Consider the following 26,154-nt stretch of genomic DNA (forward strand, 5'->3'; position numbering starts at 1 on the left):
CGGCCTTACGTGGTATTACACCTTAAGAAAATGAAGGAAATCTATAACCCCATATTGACCAGTCGTGGCTATGGTCACGATTACAATGCGTTGATGAATTAAACATGCGAATATTTACATACTAAAATGGTGTAATGCACTGGGACGTTTATGGTTAAAATATTTTCGTGCATTTATTTCTAAATAGATCATTATGGACGATGCATATGCGAAATACCACGAGCGCCTGTTAAAGACAAATATTCTCGTGTATTAATATTGAAGATTGTGTTATACGATGTATGAGAGATAGATTATCATGTAATTATGTTTAACACTGGCGGATACATAGATAATTTTATACATATAATTAATACATGTCAGGGATTTATGAAATTATACATGTCTATGCAACTTTGAACGATTACAGTAATTAACTGACATTATTTTTTTTAAATATATATCATTTTTGCAGAATATATACGATATATATGTACATTGTATATGTTAAGGTGTACTGATCGTTGCGTTGACATTGAATGGTTGACATAGTCTTGGGAGTTATTACACGGCACAAGCATGGCAATACATTGCAGAAAATGTTAAATGTGTGTGGGATGTAACGGTAGTGTTGGGTGGAAAGGGTGTGTGGCCGGGTGAGATTGTGTTAAGTGAATTTTGGGTGGCGTAGGGTGGGGCTGGGTGGAGTAGGGTGGCTACAAAATGCAATACCATGCACGCTATAATTATTGATTGTAGAAATGCCCACGCCAGACATATTTTGACTTCTATTTTGTAAGAAGAATGTGGCGCTTCATTCGCAAAAGAAAACAGCTTTTCCTTGAAATAATGAAATATGATGATAATATTTTTATAACGTTTCGCAGCAATTTTTAAGCACTGTTTTAATATATTTATACCTACACGTGCCAACACGTAGTTTAATCTGTTTTGTGTATATTTATTTAATTTCCCAGCAATAATTTATCCATAACTTTTATTATTGGCACCATCTTAGTCTGTCTATTTAGTACAATCGAATCCTGGACCGATGCAGAGTATGCTTATCGTCGTCCAAAGTCGATATCATTGTTCTGTTCAACAGTTCAAACAGACACCAAGGGACAGGGGCCAAACAATGTCATAACTAAAGTTTCTCTTTCGAGTTTCTATGTAATTATCCAATCTATTGTTATATTAAAAAAGGAAAAATCGCATGTCTGTGTGCACATTTGATATTTTTAACCATTTCGCAAAATTCATTTGATAATTCAATGTACAATGTATAGAATTCACGAATTTTATAAATTCAACATTTATTTCAAAATGTTTTGATATTTTATGTGAAAGACTAAAATAAACCTGAACCATATGCGGGATTATCGGAATGCAATGATAATATTATTCTTTATATTATTCTTTTACTTATTATTTTATTATATATTTATAAGGGGAAATAATTACGAAAGATCAAATAACATTGTAGCTAAAATATAGTATTACCGCACACATTATACGATATTGAGAGAGGCTCAGTTACACTCAGTTACTTGTGTTTTTGGTTTTCTGAAACAAAATAAACTGGATCAATACTTAAAAATCATAAATTGTGGGCGAATATAGATGAGATGCAATTCTTTTGATGAAAATGTCAGTGAAACGTAAGCACTTAAGTTTATAAATAGGATAGTTCCATATCACTGCTTATGAATAATTGATACCAGAAATCAAGTTGTAAATAATATTCGAAATATATATCTTTAAAAAAATATAAAATGAAAAGTTATACTAATCCTAGGCGTATTAAACCTCTATAAAATAAATAAACTTGAAAAAATGATCCAATTGCACTAATATCTTCAAATAAATTGCAGTGTGATATTTAAAGTCAATCATATAAAATATGCTTTATTATAATATGTTTATACACTGCAATGATTGTGTAACTCGCTCATTCTCATTTAAGTTCGGATGCAACACTTTAAAGAAACATTAGTTGCCGCATGCGTTTTATAAATATATATGAAATAAGTTTATCCAAGTACATTTATAACCAACATTTGAAGGTTAACAGCGAAATTAATATCGAGGGTACCTACTCAGATAATCCATAGTCAATATAATAGCAACGAGATTCTCTACATACACCCGTGGCTTATAAACCTGTAAAATGCTTCGCAAATGTAAAATATTTCCGAAGCTATCCGGAAATCTCAAAACTCATAACACAGCATGGGAAATATCAAAAATATGGAAAATACAGACAAAACAATTACAATCTGTTCCAAACAATTGAAAAGCCAAAGTTACGAATACCAAACTTTACATAAGCGATCCAAAGCTTACGAACTTACAGTCAATATCAGTCCTCCTATATCATGAAATTGACAACTTCCCTCAACCGCTCGGCATTTAGAACACACGAATTGACAAGATCTCAGTTCTTAATAAAAGCCATATAAACCAGCACTGTGTATTTATTATGAATAAGGAATTTCTCACACCGCTCCTATGGGCCACAGACTGGGTGTCTGCGCTGTGTGTCGGCCGTAGTGTAACCCGAAGATTTGGCCAAGCTGAGGTACAAATACTAGCGCTGAAGAGCTATTGTAGGGGGCGATACCTCTTTGGTCGGGGACAAATATTGGCCTGTAATTAACTAACGACATCAGTGCCATTGCCATAATTCATTTGTATGGGACGTGTCAATTACGAGACCCGCAAGATGCTTAATGGTACGGACATATTTTGAGAGTATTAAAGTCAGAAAAAATTTATATGCACGTTATGGTATTAGTTATGTGGTGACAAAGAGCTTTACTGTGTATCGAATATGTCTGTTCATTTGTTTAAGAAAACTCTATGTTTTGTTCACAAGTAGACGGTGTTTGTGTGACCAAGTCTCAGACATACTTTTACATTTGATCAAATTCAAAACGTCAGAAAATATCCAGTGTCAATTATTTACACAGATTCAACAGTCCACTTAAGACACATTTGTGATGCAAATTATATGAATTGATCACTGTAAATCAGTGATGACACCAGGTGTTCGCAAAAAGGGCAACGTTCTCATATTAAGAAAATAACGTTCTCATTTCAAGAAACTGAACAATGTATGTAATTCCAAAACATTTTTAGTTCCGTTTCAGAGAGCAACAATTACGTATGAGATTTGTATGTGTACAATTGTAACTATTAATAAGTTAAGACAATAAAAATCTTACTAATATATTGATAGTATATATTATACAATGTGTAAAAATCTGTATCATTCGGAACATGTTTATTATCCATTAAAAGCAGAGAAACAATGATGAGATGCCAGGTTTTGCACTATCTTGTATTGCTTCTTCTGTTTACAAGCAGAGGCTAATATTCTTCCTTTATTAACATCAGTCGGAGACTGTCCGTCTAAGCGACCTGTGAGAACTAGAATTTGAAATCACTTCATATTGTTTGTAGAAATAGCTGAGTACACCCCATTTGTTAATTGACTTGGGAATCGGTGATAAGTGTTTATTGTTCTGTTTATTGCTATTATTGCTTCTGGTCTCAGCGCATGCACAGCGCGGCGGAAACAAACGCCACTAGACAGTAGAGGGGTGACTCTCACACGGATATGTTGGTACAGTGTTTCTGATTAACTGGTTTCTTGCAATATTTCACTTAACCATTTGACTTTACACAATATAAATGTATATATAGTTGAGTAAGAATCAAGTTAAGGGAAGTCATATGCTTTTGTTTCAAATGCATAAATGATTACCACTCGAATTTAAAATTTAAAATTATCTGAAAACAATGTTATTTCATTTACTTGCTCCAGAGCTTAAATTAATTTTGTAAATATATTGTAAATATTTTGTAAATATTACAGTCCACTGTAATGTGTTGTCTTTCTTATTTTTATTTGTAATAATATGTCTTGGTATTGTGACTGTATTGTATAAAGGGGGCTCACCCTTTTCTACAACACCTGGTGTCATCACTGATTTTCAGTGATCCATTCATATAATTTTTCACCGTTATTTTGCCCTGATGGAATCTGTTTCCGGGGGTGGTTATTCTCTGGCGTTGACGTTTTATATTTCAAGTATTTTTTATGCAGCTTACCCAATCAAGTTAAAGTTTGCATTTCAATCGAATGTATAAAACAAAACAATCCTTAAATGTCAAATTAAAGACGGCATCAAGAATTCGCAACACAGGAATTCTATCTGATATCTCGACAAAAGAAAAAGGTTTCGTCTCACGCGATTATGATGTAATTAAGATTACATCATGTGTTATGTGATGTTCTGTCGTATCCGTAACATGCGTTACGGGGCCTATGTCCTGTCAAACCCGTAAAACATGTCACGTAAATTACTGTGTCCTGCCGTACCCGTAACAATCACACAAGGCAAGTGTCCTGCCCTTCCGTAACACACAATGCATGTCTTGTCGTACCCTTAACACACGGCACACAAAGTCTATGTCCTGTCGTACTCGTAACAGTCTGTACACAATGCGTATGCCCTACCGTGCCCGTAACATACGTCACACAAGACATGTATCCTGCCGTATCCGTATCACACGTCACACAAGACTATGTTCTGCCGTACCCGTAACACAAGTCACACAAGACATATGTCCTATCGTACCCGTAACACAAGTCACACAAGACATATGACCTATCGTACCCGTAACACAAGTCACACAAGACATATGTCCTATCGTACCCGTAACACAAGTCACACAAGACATATGTCTATCGTACCCGTAACACAAGTCACACAAGACATATGTCTATCGTACCCGTAACACAAGTCACACAAGACATATGTCCTATCGTACCCGTAACACAAGTCACACAAGACATATGTCTATCGTACCCGTAACACAAGTCACACAAGACATATGTCTATCGTACCCGTAACACAAGTCACACAAGACATATGTCCTACCGTACCCGTAACACACGTCACACAAGACATATGTCCTACCGTACCCGTAACACAAGTCACACAAGACATATGTCCTACCGTACCCGTAACACAAGTCATACAAGACATATGACCTATCGTACCCGTAACACACGTCACACAAGACATATGTCTATCGTACCCGTAACACAAGTCACACAAGACATATGTCCTACCGTACCCGTAACACAAGTCACACAAGACATATGTCCTACCGTACCCGTAACACACGTCACACAAGACATATGTCCTACCGTACCCGTAACACACTGCACACAGTACGTATGTCCTTCTGTACCGTATCACACGTCACAAAAAGTCTCTCTCCCCCCGCACCGTTACACACGTCACACAAGACATATATCATACCGTATCCGTAACACATGTCACACAAGGCCTTCATTCTGCCGTGCCCGTATTAAACGTCACACAAGTCTATCTACATCCGTACCGTAACACACGTCACACACCCAGGTGTGTAGTAACCGAAAAAAACCTAGAACACATACAAAACGGTTTTGTTGTGATGTCAGTTTTTTTTTAAATTTCAATCATTAAACTATTTCAAATAGAATGTGCCTAAGTAATCGCAGACACGGTGTATTTTTATGCAAGTGGTATCTGGGAAACCCGAAGTAAATGTATACTGACAACCCGTTAGACCATCAGATGCAGCACATTGGTATCCCCTCGTCTGTTTACCTTTGCCCAGGAAACCATCATTGATTTCAACCAGGTTGGGCAGTAATTGTCCTTCTAGATTTCTCGACATTTACCATGCATCCACTCCTCAAGTCAATAATTCTTTCTCATGCAACCTAATATGGGTGTTGAAGAAAAATTAATATTTTCATTGAAGAAATGATACCCAAAATTGTATGACAAGTCTAAAAAATATTTTTTTCATGTTCAATACATATTACGGTTTAATTCGTTTTTACATCTAATTGAAAGAATATTTCTGCCATCGGATAGTCGTCATTGCAGCAATTAGTGTGTTTTATTATGTATTCGTACCATGTAACTGTTTATACAGAATCACGCGTAATATGATAGTCCATTTAAGTTTCAACACGTGGTCATCACTGCAACATTTTTTTCTGAGGGAGTGTAGTTTTCATATATTGTTGTAAAGTTTAAAGTTCATGCTGCAGCTATTCTGTGCGATCCTCTATCACAAGCCATATGGGAATACCACGTTGTTATGAATCATACAGTCTTGACCTCAGACATAATCAGATTATTTTATCCGTGTCTCGTCCAGATGATCTGTTCATCTTTCATATAAGCTCTTGTATAACTGTCTGTGTTTGCTTTGCTTTTGAAATAAGCCTCAAAAAGCATGTATTTCCTAGCAGGGTTGTCTATATCACGACATGGACATGTATATTGAAATACCTCCCTACTGGAAGGTATTTCAGATATACATGCTAGTCAGTGTTTGTATATTATCCCGTGTAGACGGCTAACGGCAAATGATGACCGAGAGATTGCCAGATTGTGTAATTCAGTCTTGTTAATGGCATGTATATTATGTACTACATATTTGCATCACTTGAACTAAATACAGATGGGCTGCATTATGTTAAGTGTTGGTGATATACATTTTGTAAATTATGTTTAAAATTATTATATAAAAATGAAAATTGATTTAAGCATTGGTTCATTAAAAATGGATAAACACATAAGAAAATAGATTAGAAACGTGAACAAGTTATATTTCTAAGTGATTTTTAGTTCACTTATTGAAATTAATTTGTCTTAATGAAATCTATTTTCTTGTGCGGTGTGGAGACAAAAATATCGTCTAAAATACTGCTCCAAATAAAAAAAGATATACTATCTTCGTATTGCATAGTGTGTGCACGGCTCAAGGCAGTTGTCTATTTTATCAAATGAATTGCTGGAGGTTTATCTAAAGCATACACTGTTAACGCGCAGAATTATACAAACAAAAAACTCGTGAAAACCTAAAAATACGCAATTCCTCATTGCAATGCTGTTCAGTTTGACTCCTTTCAACACATTTTGAATGGAGGCATTTTGACGATTACATGTGATATGGGCCCCTTATACTGTTTGTGTATTTTAATTGAATTCGATGTGTATTTCAGACAAACATTAATATGACACCTTTAAAAATTATCAAATATCGCTCCGCACATGAATATTTAATAAAATTGACTTTCGGACAAATATTTTTTTTCTAGCAACAGTTATGTAATTATATTTATTTCTTTTGGCTGGCATTAATCATATAAATAAATACAAAATATCATAATATCTGGATTATTTCTATATACAAGAAACAACGCTTTCGCAATATGTTCGCTGAAAAAAATAATGAATTGACAATCAAACTTTTGAAAATTATTCATAATGTTTCAATTAAAAATGACGACTTAAAATATTAAATCTTTCAAGTCGCCCAACTATTTTCGATTGACGCCGGGAACAAGGCAGGCGATTACCCGTTAAATACGCTCCGGTCCACTAATGCGGCCCATATACTATAAGACAACCTCCTACCCATAACACACTCTCCCCCACACAAACGTAGTCCGGCTACAATAAACCCTTCACTCTACCCCAAATCCCCTCCCCATGCCGAGACAAGAGCGTTAACATTGAGCCTACCACGTACTCCCAACAAGGGGACTAGGACCGCGGTGGGTATATCAAACCTGCAAGTATTTTATCAAAGAAAACAAACCAACTCCTGTCTGTCATAAAAGTGACACGGCACTGACTGGCATATTAAAACTATGTTTCAACTAGGGCGATGTTTACACAGCTTTTAACCAATAGGAGGCTAGGTCTGAGGCACGGAGTGGGGTTGGGAGCGGGTTGAGCCAATTATGAGAGTGTTTCCAGGCTGTTACAGGCGCGTGGTCAACCCCTTCTCTTCAAGTGGGCGGGTCTAAGGGTTTACAATTAACTAAATAACAGATATCTGCTACACTCGCGAGGTGACGAGTTTAGACCCAGCATATCTCGCCATGAACTCGGTCACGCTCTACCCCATTACGGAAAGGGGGTCCCGGAAGCCCAAATGTGCTCGTTGTAGAAATCATGGAATGGTATCCTGGCTGAAAGGACACAAACGACACTGCAGATACAAGGACTGTACTTGTCCAAAATGCAATCTGATCGCTGAACGACAAAGGGTCATGGCTGCTCAGGTGGCTCTGAAGAGGCAACAAGCTGCAGAAGATGCTATTGCTCTTGGTCTTCGAGCTTGTGTCAGTGAAACCAACTTGCCCATCATGACATCGGGGCCCCTCTGGGGTCCTGGGACGGTGACAGAGCCAGAGGTGTCCGAGAGGATGAAAGAAGCTGGCAGAGACGAGGAGGTTATGTCCGATATAGGTAGGTCTGCTGTTTTTTTAAGTAGATATGACGCTCCGTGGGACTATGGGGACATAGTCTGTCAAACACGCTGCCGAGTCGTGATACACCCCACAAAAGTATAACATTGCCAAATGCTTGTTATATATCACCGTATTACTAAATAATCCTCAAAGGTATAAAATTGCTAATTTGTTGTTATTTATCATCACCATATAACCATTAAACAACAGAAGTATAAAAATTGCAATTACAAACCATGGTCTCAGGCCACAGAACCCTCAGAGGTGTAGCATTGCCAAAGGTTCGAATCTTGTCAACTTTTGTTCTTCATTCAGGACAGAACATCTTGCTTCAGAAGGCATAGGTGATGGTAGTTACACACATGTATTTCACTGACAATGTTCCTCTTAAGATTAAATCCACCATATAACCTACAAGCGTATGAAATGTCATGGATTCAAAATACTTGTCAGTTTGTTATAATAAATTAGAATAAAATTCCTACGGTATTGATCGTCTTGCTGTCTATAAAATACGAGTATTAAAATACGAGTATCTTACTATTCATGTTCCTGTATTAAGTTATGATGACTTTTGGGTTAGTTCTTTCTAAGATTTTAATTTTATGATTCTTAATATCAGGACATTGAAATAGATAATAATATTCTACCAAATAGGGCATCTATTTGCAAACTTCAGATCACACTGATTCGTAGCGTAAACGCGCGATTTATTTCATTGATGCCTTAATTTCACGGACATTTCAGGGAAAATGCAATGCTTCTTTGTGAAAGAGTTAAAAAATAAAGCAGCACATTTAATCAAGGAAGAGTAATAAAGGATTTTTTAAAAGACTTATCAGATACACTATGAATTAATAATGAACGATACCCTTATTCTGTCATACACTTAATTCATAGATCTAATATATTTATAGAGATAAATATTAAAAACTGAAACAACAGGAATGAACAATCCCTACCTTTCACTTCTACCAGGAACTTAAAGCATGACAACGGCACAGTGAACTGTGAGATTTATCCTTTGTCATTTGTGACAGTGGGTTATGTCCATTATAATCTAGGTCACAGCTCTAAATCTCAAAGTCAACAAAGGCTTAAGAGGCTACCAGGTTCATCATTTGATCCAAAGTCATCGGGCTATTTGTTCACTTTTTAGAAAAAATATGATTCCTTGCTTATTTTTAAAACCTTCTCCGCACTCTTCAAATTTTGAGCGCTTTTTATTATCCGATAGCCGTATGTGATTTTTCATCATTTATCAATATCATTTCAAATACAAATAAAATACAAACAGATAATTTGTACACAAAAATGAATTTCAAATAAAATATATTTTCTGAACTGCTCTTTTTCATCTTCAACATGCTGTGGTATTAACGACAGATGGCTATTATATTTTTTATAATGCTTTTACATTTCATGTATTATAGAATATAACGGATTCTGCCTGTTCGTTGTAATTGTTCTACATGTTGAAATACAAATGATATGCCTTCTTAATATGTATTTTGTTAATACAGAATTAGATTCATATATCCCCAAGAGAGTACCAATTTTGTTGTGAGACATGTTCTTATCAAAAACACTTAATGTATAATTCAAAGTAGTTGTGATAAATGTTTCTTATATTTACATTTTCTTGAAAGGTTGTAGGATCTTGTAATTACAATTTTTCATAATTGCTAAAAATATATTATTTGATCAACACATTATATTGTGATACCACGCGCATCTTGTATACAAGAATATACTTTAAACACCAGATAATAAAGCAAAGACTATTCATTCGATTTTGTTTCTTCTCACCAACCGGACACTACTATCAGGAATTTAAATGTATTTGTATATATTTCGGAAAACGACTAATAGAAAAGATAAAACTGTTAATACTTTTATTGATACGGAAATGATATTTAGATGTTGAGTGTCTTTATATAAATCAACAGGAAAAATTAAATTTACTGTGTGCAATAGGAAAATATCCCATTGGGCCTATGTTTCAGATTATGCCCGCCAATTTATTTCTTTGTGTTCGAGTGAAACAATGAAAATGTCTCTTCTTTTAGTTAAGTAGAAATAGTAAGTATTTTTCATATTTTTTTTATCCCTTTCCCGTGAATGTTTTAATAGTTTTACTTGAATACCAGTAATAGACGACATGAAAACACAACCGTATAGTAAGGCTGCCTTTCTGTATTACTAAAGTGTTCTGTAATAGTGTAGAAAAATACATCAGATGAACATATGAAAATTATCTTCGTTGATTGAAATATGTTCTAGCATGAATTAGACAAAAACCCATTCTTCCTTTAAACCTTAAAATCACAACACAAATGTTATTCAAGATTGTCAAAATACCTAAGCCCCTTAATGTACCCTATGAGACCCCTTTGGCATCTGAACTGTAACAGTGTTATTACAAATACAGGCATATGAACATGAACAAAATAAACGGTCCATGGATATCAACTTCTTTATTGTATCTAACGACGTTTCAGGGTTATGTTTTCAGGGTCATGAAGTGGCCCTGAAGCGTCCTAATACGAATGTGTCATGTCTTCGCCTCCTAATAATTTGTAAATGTCAATAATAGACTTCAGTATATTTGTTTACGAAATGGTAGTAAATGACTTATTTTTGAAACTATTCCTGTCAAACATGTCGTGTTTAGACCAGGTATCGTTTCCACCAGCAAATATAAGGATTAATCACCAAACATTGAAACCCGTGGGTCGCCAACTCGCCCCGTCTTGCTATGTGCTTAGGGGCCATCAGCACCCTTCGTGGAGCAATCTGTCAATATATTTACTCTTAACAAGCCTATGTCAAAGTCAGACTAGGTGTATTTGAATGTGGACTCACTGACAATAGAAAGCACAGTGTGAAATTAACTCCTGTCTGTGACGTGTTTATTTTGAATTAATTAATGCAGTAAGTTAGATTCAAGCCACGAAATGACGAGACGTGGACAGACGGAAGGGTGGGGTTGAGCGATGACCGCTGGTCATTTAACAAATTAACGCATATCATCATCTCTTGTGTTCGTGATGATGCGAGGGATACGAACAATATGTGGGTAGCTTAGAATAACGCCAGGGGCTCTGTGAAAATTAACACTGTGTTGAAGTTGTCCACTTAACTTGGGAAGTTTGGGAGGCAAAGAAAAGGAAGCTTTTGACATTTTTCGTCCTGGTATACCCTTCACGGGCAGATGGTTGGAACTGTTGGCAGAGGTCGCGTTAATACAAGGACGTTCAAGTAGATGTAACAACAGAATATACTGTTGATTGTTACAACGATGTGGGGAGAGAAATAGGAACTCCCTCTTGAACTCTTTTTGTGTGGTAGCACTTGTAACAAATGTTTTCGAGGCATATGAGTGGATTTGTCTAAACACCCTTAACTGGATCACATATGAAGGTCAAAAGAACCACGCAAATCTCAGGCTTTTGTTCCTATAGTTAATGGTCACAAAATGCCAGTAATAAATATCAGTGTTTGGGGTTAATATTCTTCTTGAATTTGGCATTTCTTGATATTTCCTTTGCAGTTATATAGTTTTCAATTTTTCAAACATATTTTACTATAGATTTGTTTCTTATTACTAGCGGCTGTGATCTGTTCGTTGTGTTTTCAGTGTGCTGAAACCTTTCATTGACATGTTTCACTGGTTACTGATAATGGGTATCAATATTGAAGATAGGATCTTTGGGATCAGTTAAACTTACATGGTAGAGGAATATCAACTCTGTAATAATTCTTCTTCAAGTGAAAAACATCCTTTGTTGAGGCTATAACAAGTAGTATGGTGAAAAAGTCAAAGGTGCTGGCATTTTATACACAGACACTCGAGTCAGGATCTAACACACGCTACATGCATCTTGGGAAATTGGCTACCAACAACCAAAGATTCTCACACATACTCCATGCAAGGAATTTTCCTCAAATCTTTTCATGTAGCATTCAACAGTAACCCATGGAAGTATCAACTTGGAGCATTCACTCCGATATAAGCGCCTTCCCCTCTCGATGGGGAGGGACCCGGTGAATAGCCCTTGTTCCGGCGCCGAAACTACCAACACCAAAAACAATGGAACCGCCGACTGTCTTGGAGATTTGTCTCGAGAATTTCTTGTCGAAAGTTTTAACCGGATTTGCTCCCATGACGTTAGATTGATTCGAATTTATGCCATATGCTGGAACAGTTAGTTTTGCATTGTTTCACATTCCCAGAATATTACCCCCTTTCCGTGGCAATGCCTGGCCACCGTGGTAGCTCCTGTGCCCGGCGCCGTGACGCCTGGGGGAGGAAATACGGAGTCATGGGGAACGTAACGTTGGAATTAGCCAAGCATTAGAACATGCAGTCATATTGACTTAGGTTGTGACAATATATGGGGAGACGGAGACGGACTGCCTGTGTTTGAGGGTTATGTAAGAAGTACCTGCACAGTCAGGTGTTGGTGGCTAGAAGGTCAACGTGTGACGGTTTACTCGGAAATGGCTATTTGATAATTGCTACTTAAATTAGGCATTTTGTAATGTTACTTTGTTGTGTTGCAGTATTTTCGGAACTGATGTTATTTGTTGATTGCAATTAAGCGTCTCTGAGGTCAGGAAGAACAAATATGTTGGATCGGAAGGAATAGTACATTGACTGATAAGATATATGTATTTGCACATAGATTGAGCGTGTCAGATGGTTCTTTAACAAGGATATCTTTTATAATTACATTTTATGATGCACGATTAATTTTATAGATTTAATTATATATGTTTTGAATATAAGCTGTCGGATTGTGATTGGTAAATGGGATAATTCCTGAAGCTTTATCGATGTATCTAAATCTCACCAAACAAATTCTCTACACCATTCTGCGGACTTTCCTATGCTGAAAGCCCCAAACCAAAACATTTTCTTCCTTATATGTAAAATAACTCTCATTGTAAAACAATATATTCTCATTTCATTGCATATATTTGAACTGATTGTAAAATAATCACCAGAATGTATTGTAACAAATTTTGTTCGCTCATTCTGGCATGTTGAATATAAATCGATTAATATTTGTAGTATCATGTTAAAATTATTTTCATCTGAATATAAGAACGTGTAAAAGTGAATACCCAGGTTAGTCATGAAACTGATTTTTATGATGACATTTACAGTTAGGCCTCCAGACTTCCAGCAACCGATAAAGTAATATTTACAATTATGGTTATTAACGAGGGATCGTAAATTCCCATTATATTCATCAATAACTATGTAATTGTGTAGGCCTGCTGTCATGTGTTCATCTGGTCAAACCAACCGTTTCTGCAGACGGTATAGCCCATTGGATGTTTTTATTTGATAAAATGAAAAATAATAATATCAAATGATTCAATAATGTATAGATTGCAAGTGATTAGAAATGTCATCACGAGTGTACACATAGGTTTTTTTCTTCAAAAATATTTATTCCTCTTTTTATCATTTGATATATTTGAAAGTTTTAGATATGGTGAAGATCAATGCGTTTTAATGTATAAATAAATAAACAACTTATCATAGTTATTTTAGAACTATTTAATTTGTCCTTTTTATTACAACGTTTTATACAACAGTATGTCGTGATTAGTTCAAAAATGTGTTTCTTGCACTTAACAAATGGTTTTTTTCAGTTACCTCTTTTGTACTACAGAATTGAATATTCCATAATTTTGTTTAAATAACACACATTCTATTCTCTGAATGTTAAAAAATAAAAATGTTGATACCCTTTCAGTTGAAGCTCATTTTCAGATCAATTGCAATATTGAAATTCAATATCTGAACTTATTCTTGTCTTAATAACTTTAGCAAATACTTTCAAAAGCCGCAACAAGTATGGGCGAGTAAGATATCGTTTTTTCTTCATTAATAATATAGTGCAATATTGACCCTTTTTAAAGCTATTTCTTTCCCATTTACAGTGAGAATGGATTGTATGATTATAAGGCGCACGTGTATTTATACCAGTGTAAAAGAAAGCTTCGTACATAATATATGGCTTCGAAATATGTGGTTCATCTTAGTTTGTAAATAAATGTACGATACAATAGTATTCTGTTGTCTGTTTCTTCAGTGAACGTATTAGCACATATTATCAATGTTCTAAACACACGTGTGTGTCTGTCTGTATGTATGTCTGTTTTATTTATTGTCATTTATTATTAAAAATTCAATTTGAATTAAGATGAAAAATTTATCATTAACAAATCAATTTGAATAAAGATGGAAAACCTATTTTAAAAACAAAATTCTGTTTTTGAGTAAGTTTGTATTTTATACATTTCCAAACAATAATGGGTATACAGGTACTAGTCCTAGTTCAATTTCGTAACAGCAGAAATAAATAAAACTCATTATACAAACAGTACATAGAACTGGATTTAATAGCAAAGTGTGGAATAGATTTATACCTTTAAGACAGACAAAAACAAATGAGATTTGTGATATCAGATTTCTACACAAATACTGAAAAGTTTACATAAACAACACGTATCATTTCACTGGAATAATGAGCGGTTATTGAGAGTAAATGAATATCAATTAAGCGAAAAACATATCTGCAAGTCAACGCCAAATCAACTCTTCATAAAGTTGATCTGCAAATCTTTTAATTGACAGGACAGACAACATAGAGGTGAAATATAAACACTGTGTCTTTATGTTGGCACGCTTTGGAAAATGGGCCTCAAATTGGAAATTCTTGGAATCTTGTCACTGAAATAGCTTTCTGACACTCTCGCTCTAGCCGAGTAGTATCAATAATAAAAGTTTACTCTCCAAGCTCCTTGACAGGTTCTTGAAGACCCTGCACAAATGTCGGCATCGCTTTAATTATGCTTAAACACACCTGGTATATCCTCCATTGCTTGTTACAATTAGCAAGCCCCGCCTAAACAGTTGTGCGTACCTTAACATAACACATCCAGTAGATGTACCAAATCGCATGCTTGGCCTGTTACAAATGCGTGGTGTTTTTATACTTTATTTTCACGAGGTAATGTTGCTTTTTCAGAAGCACATGCCGTTAATCTTGCGGGCCACTTGTGACAGGTTTTCATGGTAACGATTCTCATCAAATTGGGACAAATTGACTTTTTCCTACAGTTGATGAGGGCCAGATAGTGCTGTAGGGGGCGCTTGGGTTTAAGCAAGAGTTGTTTTGTCAGTTGGGGTTTAGATTAATCGAAATTTCAACTGTTAGAATTTTTAAATCGTATTTAACGTTATGATTATCATATTTTTATTAAATAATCAAAAAAGGAAATATTTCTTTAAGTCAGTTAATTTTACATGTTCCTTATGCATATAATAATAAAGGTATGATTCAATTTAAATAAAGTCCATTATAATTTTTTACGATAGTTATAAATTATTAAATGTTAATATCATACAAATAACCCCTAAGCCTAACGACTCCTATGAAAATGAGCAAAGCGACTACATCTTCTTCACCGACGTCCCGTCGTTGCGTGTGTTATACTGAAAGATCCCTGTACTCACTCTGTATGTTTATATATTTGTATAGTTGACATTTTTTGCCAGTAATACTATCTCCGTGGTGAAAAGTTTATATGTTCATTAGGCTTCTGTTACGTGACCGGGGAACGCTCGGCCCTATCCCCCGCCACACTACACCACTCACGCTATTGTGCACTGTGCTGTGCTTATATTCTTTAGTCGTTCAAACAACTCGTTAAAGTTTTAGGTTTTGTTTATGGAAATAGAAAACTTTGCGTATGGAATATTTCAGATACATTATAAAATTAATCAAACAATTACACATAAAATACAAATACCCAAATATTGTTTGTACTTACATTTTTACATACATGATTCAAACTTTTAATAAAGATTGGATTAGTTTTTCAAAATGGACTTTATGATACTGTTAGTGTATAGCTTGTGTGCTCTGAGTTATGTATCACTGAGTTGTCATTTGACTATTCAATCAAGTATATACCTTTAACTAAAGTACCCACTATACAAAAGTAAAGCCTGATTTTGTTAAATAAAATCCACAAAGCTCTTTCTATAATCATAAACCTCCTCCCATATCATAAGAAATCTCTGTTAAAAGCAGATTCTATTGTAAGATTCACAATCAAATAATGACGTTTGCGAAAAGGTTAGCGTATCCCGCCCCACCGGTGGCACCTGTCACAAACACATGCAAAGGCAAGTCGGTTATAAAAAAAATATTGTTCGATTCAAAATAGGGAATTTCATGGGACATATTTTTTGTCACTGATTAAATGTTGTTTTTCCCCCTTGAAAACCCATATGCATAATCATTCAAATCTAGTTGGCAAATACCAATCGACAAAACAATAAACACTGACATATATATTCACAGGAACCTGTTTTCAATCTATGTTCGACGATGTTTTCCCCCTAAACTATCATGATTGAATTACAATAGTATTACGTCAACAATCTGCTATACAAGCGATGCTCCGTTTGCAAAGACTATATAAGATAAAAACCTTTATCGAGGACTTTCACATTGCTAGACCACACCCAATGTCATGAAACTGAAGATGAAATATCATAGTGAAGTTATACATAGCACTTAATATCCAGATTAGATATCTCTCCAGTATAAATATTTAACACTTCATGTAAATGTTATTTACAATTATATCATAATTTAAATTTAAATCAGTACAACTAAGTTTTTATTGAAATATATAGAATTACATATTTAATATTCAGGGAGATATGTGTTTTAACTTAAGTGTTTAGGAAATAAAAAATTCATGTCATCCATTTGAATGAAAATAGCATGATGCCCTCTCAGTTCCCTTTTGTTGTAACAGAATTCTGATCTCTTGTTTGAAAGAAATAACATCCTCATCATCAAGCCGCAAATCAAGAAAAGGACGATTGCTTCAGTGGAAATGTATTCCATTAAGATTATGTATTTATTTATGATAAAACGACTTTTAACAATAACACAAAGGACATTTGAATATGTGCCCATGCACTTTGTATGGATATAGACATTTTAGGGTAAAGATTTATCTTGTCTTGGCTTTATTTTCGGATGAATGTCACTGTATTTATTGTATTGGGTTTAGTTGTAGAAAGTATACGTTAATCATTGACTACACAACGCCGAAACGTTAAAATGATAAATGATACATTGGTAACGTCCCTGCCCGTATATTGTTTCCCATACATAATGAAAGCATGTAATAAACTAACAACGGTTATCTTCAGAATGTGAAAACAGTGAGAACAAACAAGTAGAATATAAAGACCTTATTGTCAATAACGTCATTGTGTATTTAACCATGATATTTTTATCTAACATTGACCGTTGCTGAAATATTTTCTTGTTTGAGATCTCCAAGTGAAACTTGACAATAGTGATACTGATGGCATCATGAACTACACGATATTTTGTTGTTGCAGATGTCGAGAGCAAAGATGACGATGACAGCTGCAACGACAGTGGCGGGGAGTCCCCAATAACCTCCTCTATGGTGGAGAGTTCTGACTCCGTCAGGAAACCCTCGCCCCCGGTGAGAGAACACCCTCCAAAGGTTCCTGAGAAGAAAAGGGAGCCTGAAAACACAACCACACTGCCACCGGTGTCATCAGCCAACTCAATACCAACAGCTTACAGACCCGGGCGACTCTCTGCGCTGGAAATTCTTGAACGCGTTTTCCCATTCCAACGAAAGACTGTTCTGGAGTTGGTTTTGCAAGGATGCAGTGGGGATTTAGTCAAAGCAATTGAACACTTCCTGTCGGCTCAGGACACTGTCTTAGCTCAACAGCAGGCAGTGTTACATGCTCAAAGTAGAGGGGAGTGTAGAGGAAACCCTTTTCTCAACGGACTCAATGGGCTAAGTGGACTCGGTGTTGTCAACAACAGCTCTCCAATACGACCAGTCAATGGTTCTAATAAACTGTCTTATGCAGGGATAAAATCTGCTTTTACTCCTTTGCCTCCAACATCAGCCCATCCCCCAGGTCTCCACTCAGCATTCAGCCCCCATATCTCCCCCTTCTCAGCAGATGCTCTTAGATCTCCACTGTTTGCCCATCATTCCCGTGCAAGTGACATCATACCAGCTCCTCACTTCTCATATGCGGGCTTGGGAGGGATGCATGGAACCAATCTCCCCGGGATGATGGGTTCCCCGTTCTCCTTTCACCCTTACAGGCTTGCCCCTCCTGATATCACCCCACCCTCAATCCGCACCCCCGACAAGAACAGCGACAAGTCAGGTCTGACTGACTCGGACCAAATCTCGGATGGCTGGGACGAATCCTCTTCACCGAGAGACTCCAAAGATATAGACTGAATATTGTGGACATTGTGTTTCTTGATATTGTAGAGGGTTACTGTTTGTGGATGAATGAGACTCCTATAGGGCGATAAAGACCTTAAAAAGTCAGGACATCTTCGGCCTTGACTTCTCATCCAAGTGCAATGCATTTACAAAGGGTTTCTGATACCCCTAAGGTCCAACATGAGCCTGTTCTGTCTAACGTGAAGTGTCTCTTCTGTAATTTAAACGCTAGGACATGTTGATGCAGCATGTAACTGTAAGTATTGTGTGGCGATTGTATGATTATATATAAAATATTAAAACGAAGAGGTTTCAATATTGCACAAACATTGACAGAGGGTATCGGATCGGAGAGACGTCACATTATCTTCACCGGATCGTTTGAAAGTGAAATCTCGTTGATGTCCTCGATGGGTTGTGTAATCACGATTCACATCAAAGAGACTCAAGTTGTGCCATAAGTAATATAGGAAAATACACTTGTAGCATATAGAGTTGCATGTACCAGCCCGCCCGATCGCATATTCTCTGTTGAGGTTTCGCACCACTATATCACCTAGAATAGACAAAAATCAGATACATGTGAGTGGGGGGTTTGTGACGTCGCCAAAAACGGTTGTAGTCAGGTCTAGTCACTCCAGTCAAAGAACAACTCCCGTAACGTATATGGCTTTGTAGACGTCCCGGCAATGTTTGTCCTGTGTAAGATTCTACGTGGTGTTTCCCTCGTCAACGTAAACCATTTACCTATAGCAGTCTCGGCTTCTTCACTTTGTAATGTATGCGCCTGAAGCAAACACTGAGGCAAGCCGATGGGGCAGGGGTGGAGAAAGGTTTAAGCGACCCGTCACCCGCAACAAGAGATTGCGAAACTGTTTAGCTAGGAAGACGGCAAGGGTGTTTACTTTCCCCCTGTCTCTTTTCAACCTCTTCATTGGCCGTGTTGTTCGCTAATGGTTTAAATAACGGCGGTAGAGCCCCGCGGTTCCTTCGCTGTCTCCGACGGACAATACGAGAGTAAACACCTTGCCGGCATTAAGTCGCCGAGGCGTGGCTAGACCCGTGCTCTCGTCGTACTTGTCCAAAGACAGGACCCCGGGTAGGTTACCGCAATGAAAACACCAATATTTCACTTTGTTAGTCGCTAGCTTCACTGTAACTTTATATACTTCCAGATATATTCACACAATAGATTCAAAAGAAGACACTTATCGTAGCGATGTGAAATACACACATGTATTATCCCTCCCAGGCCTTAACGTGATGGACTTAAAGCTCTTCTGGGGAATGTCGATGTTTCCTCTGCAATTGTCACTGTGCTCTAAACGCCGAATTGTTGTTACAAGGCTAGAAACAGTTTGATTTTAACTCTGTAGCACCATGACACGAGTAGGGTCTACTGTTTTGTGTCTGTGTAAATAACGTGTAAATAAAGTGCAATTTCAATGGCCAACGTTACATATTGCCTTATTTGTTCTGTCAGTGCCTTCGTGCCTTCCTTCCTGTTTCCCCCACAGTGATACATATTTTATACTGGCTCTAAAAGCATATGTAATAATAGGCAATCTGGCCGACGCCAGGGAGACGTTGAGGCTCAGGAAGAACTGTGGAAGGTCAGAGCAAATACCAAGAGTTGGGCTTTTTGACAGGATGTGGTGTAACTGTTGACAGTATTCACTGATCTACAGCTTCTCCAGTCATGGGAAAGTCTAGGTTTTATCAGCCCCAGCACGCCAGCCTATTGACATGCCTTCGACAGATACACACAGAAACAATATCCAAATGTAGATTTGACCTAATGACGTTGCAGTTCAAGTCATTTCAGGCGTTACCGCCAAACTTGAACGCCTGATTCTTCGTTGGTATTAATTTTCGGATTGTGATGTTTTAGGAATTTTATGACAAATTCTGGAGATGACAAATTAATTAAACATGTTTGAAATCTTTTAAAAGGGGAAACTTAGAACTAAAGCAGATTATAGTGAAAATAGGCCATAGAACATAAACCTCTTTCATATACACAAACTTGACAAGTATCAAATGACCATTTAGCTCTCCTTTGCGAAAAAGAACGAAGTACATTTACATTTTCATATTGTATGATTGGTTTATACATATAACCTTATGCAAATTAGGGGATTTGGTTGCATCTTCATCTATAACAAATACAAAATACATAAAAGCGACAAAACCGTTTCCATAATCATAAGACGTCTCGTCCATTGCACGAATTCGACTGCATGTACATTATTGCATGTGGTTATGAATCAAATAATGATTATGCATGGTGTACATTATATTCAATTTGACACCAATGACGATCGCTTCATATTGGTTATAACGGTCGTGGTAATATCGTACACATGTACATGCATCTGAAATCGTATTATTGTGCCGACGTCTATTACATACATAACATTTATGTTGCTATCCCAAAATATGTTTGTAGGACAACGATTTTGGTGGTTGTGGTTGTCCATCAGTCTTTTTGAAGAGATACTGGTGTGGCATTTAGAATGAGAGATACCCATACACAGCCTCATAAAATGACTTATTCATGTTATATTTTAATTAACATTGAGTGAGTGAGTAAGGTTCTACGCTGCTTTTAGCAATATTCCAGCAATATCACGGCGGGGGACACCAGGAATGGGCTTCAAACATTGTACCAATGTCGGAAATCGAACCCGGGTTTTCGGCGTGACGAGCGAACGCTTTAACCACTAGGATACCCGGCTGCCCCTTAATTAACGTTGACCGCTTGAAAGTTACCGACATAAGTAAGAATAAAGGATTGTATTTGACATACGCGCATGCCTTCGATATCATGATATATCTAAAAATACATATCTCCCTTTGAAGAAACAAGCAACAGAATAAGACGATAGATTCGTGTCACACTCCAGACTTCACTTCACACTACATGCATGTACATGTGTTGGCATAATGAGTCCTGTTGAGTTAAACGTAGTTTTCGATCACCCCCACATGACGTACACATGTAACATCCATCAGTTATCAGTATCAACAACACAAGGATGAAGATCAGTTATGAATTGCAGGTTTATACTCAAGTGAGATAAGAACTACAGTAAACTACGGTTATAACGAACTGACAGATATAACGAACTTACTTTATTGGTCCCGACAATTTGCTGTAGTTATGTTGTATATATGCTTATAACGAACTACGGTTATAACGAACTAATATTAGTAGTCCCTTTGAGTTCGTTATAACCGTACTTTACTGTATTTTGTGACAAAGAAATCGCACAGCTCCTGCTCTATACATCAACAAAACACAATAATTTGCTTTAAATATATAATCAGGACACGTGACTATATTTAGATACTTAATATCTAATATAACTATATGGGTGTAATGATAAGACTAAGTATAAGAAAAGAAAAATCTATTTAAAGTCAGTATCACTGATATTTCATTACTTGATGAGATATGAACACCCGCGAAACATTATTCAGGTTTTTCGTTTTAAACAAAAACCTTATGATCCCTATTGGATAAAATCTGAAGAACAAATAATTAATTTCTGTAGAGCTGAAACGGATTTTTTATACCTCGCCCAACAGTAATAACAAGCAGCATTCTAGGAGCAGATTTCCCAATGGATGATGAAAGGAAGTCAACGTAAGCCTGCTTTGCGTATGTACGTGTTCCTCTGTGGCGAGACATAGGAACCTCTGTTGTTTGATCTCTTAGCATGACAAACAGTAATAGAAGCTTCATGCAGATTTTCAAAACGAACGTGACCAAATGATTACAACAACATTTTTGTTTTGACATACATACATCACTGATATTTTATTTATATTGAATACATCTTGCATTCAATCTTGAAAGATACTGATGTGCGGTAACCTGTGATTACGTATGGATGAAAACAGTGAAATTGGCATTTTATTGTAGTATTTATCAGTTCTTGTAAGTGTTCTAATATCACTTTTTCATATTAGTTATTTTTATTACTGGTTTGAAATCACAGTAACACTTGCAAATATACTTGCTTTGATACTATAATAACAATAACCTCTCTTTAAGGCAAATGCAGTGTGTACTTAAAGGGGCTTATTGAACGTGGGAATGCGTGGGGTTGGGATCACATATATACATGTGTGGTATACATGGGATCAGCACTTCCATTGCAAACTTCCAACAACAATGAATAAATACAAATAACAGTGGAGTGGAGATCGAATGGAAAACGATGTATTAATCAGATGATACACGTGGAATCATTCCTGTGACAAACCTCCCCATTTGACGCCATCCGGGTGCCATCGGTGGGGCAGGATACGCTCACCTTTTCGCGAACACCTGTATCATCACTATTTCATAGTGATTCATAAACACGTAGTCGGAATCACACAACTGACTGCTTTTAGCAGATATGTCTTATGATTATGGAAATGTTTTGTCGTTTATTTATTCAGCATTATGTTACGGAGTATATGCCAGTGTTGTAAAACCATTCTAAATCAATAGAAACCATATGTTACAAACACCAGAGTAACAAACCCATATCAACTGTGGACACAGCTTAACGAATACAAACAGCACAGTATAAGGCAAACATCAATATAAACTGGGTGATATAACCACTGAATGGATGATAAATAGTTTCCTCAGTTCTCAACTTAAATGCTTTAATCACGAGGCACGTGCAGTTTTCCATTTTCTGTCTCCGTGTCGAAATCAGTAGTCAGAAAAGAGTGAGAGAAAAATGGTAAAAATATATGATGATATTGCCTGAAGAGGCCAGGGTTAAATTGGAAACAAACACATCTGCATAGATTACATATTTCAACGGATGTGAGACTGTCAGTCATTGATGGGTCATTACAGGGGTCGGTTCTTAAACTTCACACATACAAATATGTCTTACGCAATGAACATGAGATGAGCAGCTCAAATTAGGCTTGAGTTTGGGTTGTATACACCCCAGGGAAATGACATGGGCCCACTTGAACAAAGCAATCTTAGCGCTAAGACTACTGTAAGCCATTGTTAAAGTATGGGCGTTACGACCATCTTAGCGCTAAGATCGCTTTGTGCAAGTGGGCCCTGGACCTGGATACCCTCACCTTTTCGTGAATACCTGGAAACATCACTATTTGATATATATCAAAATAAAAAAATGCGGCAAAGAGGCTTTAGGTGATCCTGGCATTGTCAGGCTGGTTAGGCTCATCATCAGCTCAGGGCCCTTGCCCTCTCTAAGCGCAGCCCAGACAGCGAATGGGACTTCTCCCAGGAAGCGCTGCCTAGGCAAACCCACCCAGAACTTTTCGGAGAATGTGAAGACTCCCCAACACTACAGCCTTCTGCATTACCCAGATTGTCAGAAAGGCTGTATTCCTGGCAGCAAACTCGGGTACACTCCCAATGTAAGTCATCAGATTGGGAGGTACCAAACCTAAGTCACCGCGAACAATGGGGAGTCGGACAACTTGGTACTTGGGATGCAACCGTGAAATTTCGAATGCGAGGTCCGCATATTTGCCATGTTTATCCTGAGAATTCAATGATATAAATTATTTCAATGGATTTATGAAAACAGATTAGAGTCAGGTTTGTTGGCCTGGATAGGTATGAGACTGTATACGGGCCTATTACAAAGAATTTGATATTTACCATATTCCATGATGCCCTCAACATATTCTGGGTCGTACCATGGGTGGACCTCTGGGTCAAAACCACAAGCATGATGGGGACGGTTATAAAACGATCGAGCTACACCATCATGTCGCTTCAGATATCGTGTTTGTGCCAAAGCTCGGCGTCCACTGACAATGTTTTGGACAGTCTCATTAACTTCATTACATAATCTACATTTCATATTTATATTTTGATGCAAAATCACACATTGACGGTTTCGAGTGGGAAGTGACTGGTCCTGAGCACCAAACAGAAAGCCTTCTTTTTCACTTTTCAGGCCAGGACTCTGCAGGATTGCTGATTTTCTCTACACACTGCACATAAACTCGATGCAGTGATCGTTCAGATAGCCTCTCCTCGAGCCTGGGCCAACTTGATATGGCACTTCACTTGGTTGTCACTCATTACTGTACCGACCAGCAGTACAGAACCGTCCTTGGCTCGTTTTAGAAAACTATGGAATGCCTTGTTTTCATCATGAGCCTTGACATGCTTCACAAGAGGATCATCAGACAAATAAATGTGTGCAAAAGTGCACAAAACAAAGCTATCATGAAGAGCCCCAACGTTAATCAAACCACGCCTCCCATTAGTAGTAGTAGTAGTAGTAGTAGTAGTAGTAGTAGTAGTAGTAGTAGTAGTAGTAGTATTTGTGCCTAGCAACAAACGAGTAAGTCATTTTTCTTATACTAATTATGCTTGTTATCCTGGTAATTGTCTGTCGTCAATGCCTCTAATTAATTTGTGTATGTAAGATGTGCAAATAAAACAGGGCTCGCTGTAACCCTGCATGATAGAAAATTGTACGTTCAGTATCACACACGTTGCAAAAGACAAATATCGGATGAAACTGAAGTATCCGGTTCTTATGTCGATTTGGTTAACTGCTGGAAAAGAGACACAGCCTTTAACCTACCGCATATTAAAACATTGAGAACATTTCTTGCTACGGTTATAACGAACTCAAAGGGACCACTAATTTTAATTCGTTATATACATTGTTCGTTATAAGCATATGTACAGCATATATACAGCAAATGGACGGGACCAAGAAATAGTTCGTTATAAGCGTGTTCGTTTTACACGTAGTTCACTGTATTTGTATTTAGTCTCATTTCTATGATGGATATATATTGTAATGATACAAACACGTGATTATTGTGTGTGCGCATGATATTGATAACATTCATATTGTTCCATGCATTGTATGAAAACAAATGACAATATATCTAACAGCTCACATAAACATATAATTATCATTTAATTAGTAACGGGCTTTGGGGTACCATAGTGGTTAAAGCGTTCGCTCGTCAAACCGAAGACCCGGGTTGGATTCTCCACATGGGTACAATGTATGAAGCCCATTTCTGGTGTCCCTCGCCGTGATAATGCTGGAATATTGCTAAAAGCGGCGTGAAACCATACTCGCTCACTCTTATTAGTTACATCCATCAACAACCAAGATTTCTTTTTCAGTGCTGAATGACATAAGAACAAACAGCACAAATCCTACCTTAGTTTATCATTCATTCACCCTTTCGTGAACACCTAGTGTCATCACTAACTGATAGTGATTCATAAACACATGCTTATGATATGGTCGGAATATCAGATATTTCTTATGATTATGGAAATAGTTTGGTCGCTTTTATTTCAGTCATTCTTTAATACTGGGAATATCGAAGGAATTCTCTAAATGAAAAACTTCAACGTCTGGTTACAATTTGAAACATGTACTGTGTATATGTATGTATAGTGTGCATCGACCGACTAATAGCCTTGGTATAAAACAGATAGTGAAGACTCATCATTTATGAACAGG

General features: G+C 36.8%; 1 protein-coding gene across 1 annotated transcript; it reads left to right on the top strand.

The window, feature by feature from the left end:
- Positions 1 to 7,807: 7,807 nt before the first annotated feature.
- LOC124143007 (doublesex and mab-3 related transcription factor 3, truncated-like) lies at positions 7,808 to 19,253 on the top strand. Its single transcript, XM_046511791.2, has 2 exons — positions 7,808 to 8,315; positions 17,769 to 19,253. The coding sequence occupies exons 1-2, from the start codon at positions 7,946 to 7,948 to the stop codon at positions 18,665 to 18,667; spliced, it is 1,269 nt and encodes a 422-aa protein (XP_046367747.2). The 5' UTR covers positions 7,808 to 7,945; the 3' UTR covers positions 18,668 to 19,253.
- The last annotated feature ends 6,901 nt before the right edge of the window (positions 19,254 to 26,154 follow it).

The sequence above is a fragment of the Haliotis rufescens genome, unplaced genomic scaffold, assembly GCF_023055435.1.
Source record: "Haliotis rufescens isolate VD_foot unplaced genomic scaffold, xgHalRufe1.0.p SCAF_2, whole genome shotgun sequence".
NCBI lineage: Eukaryota > Metazoa > Mollusca > Gastropoda > Lepetellida > Haliotidae > Haliotis > Haliotis rufescens.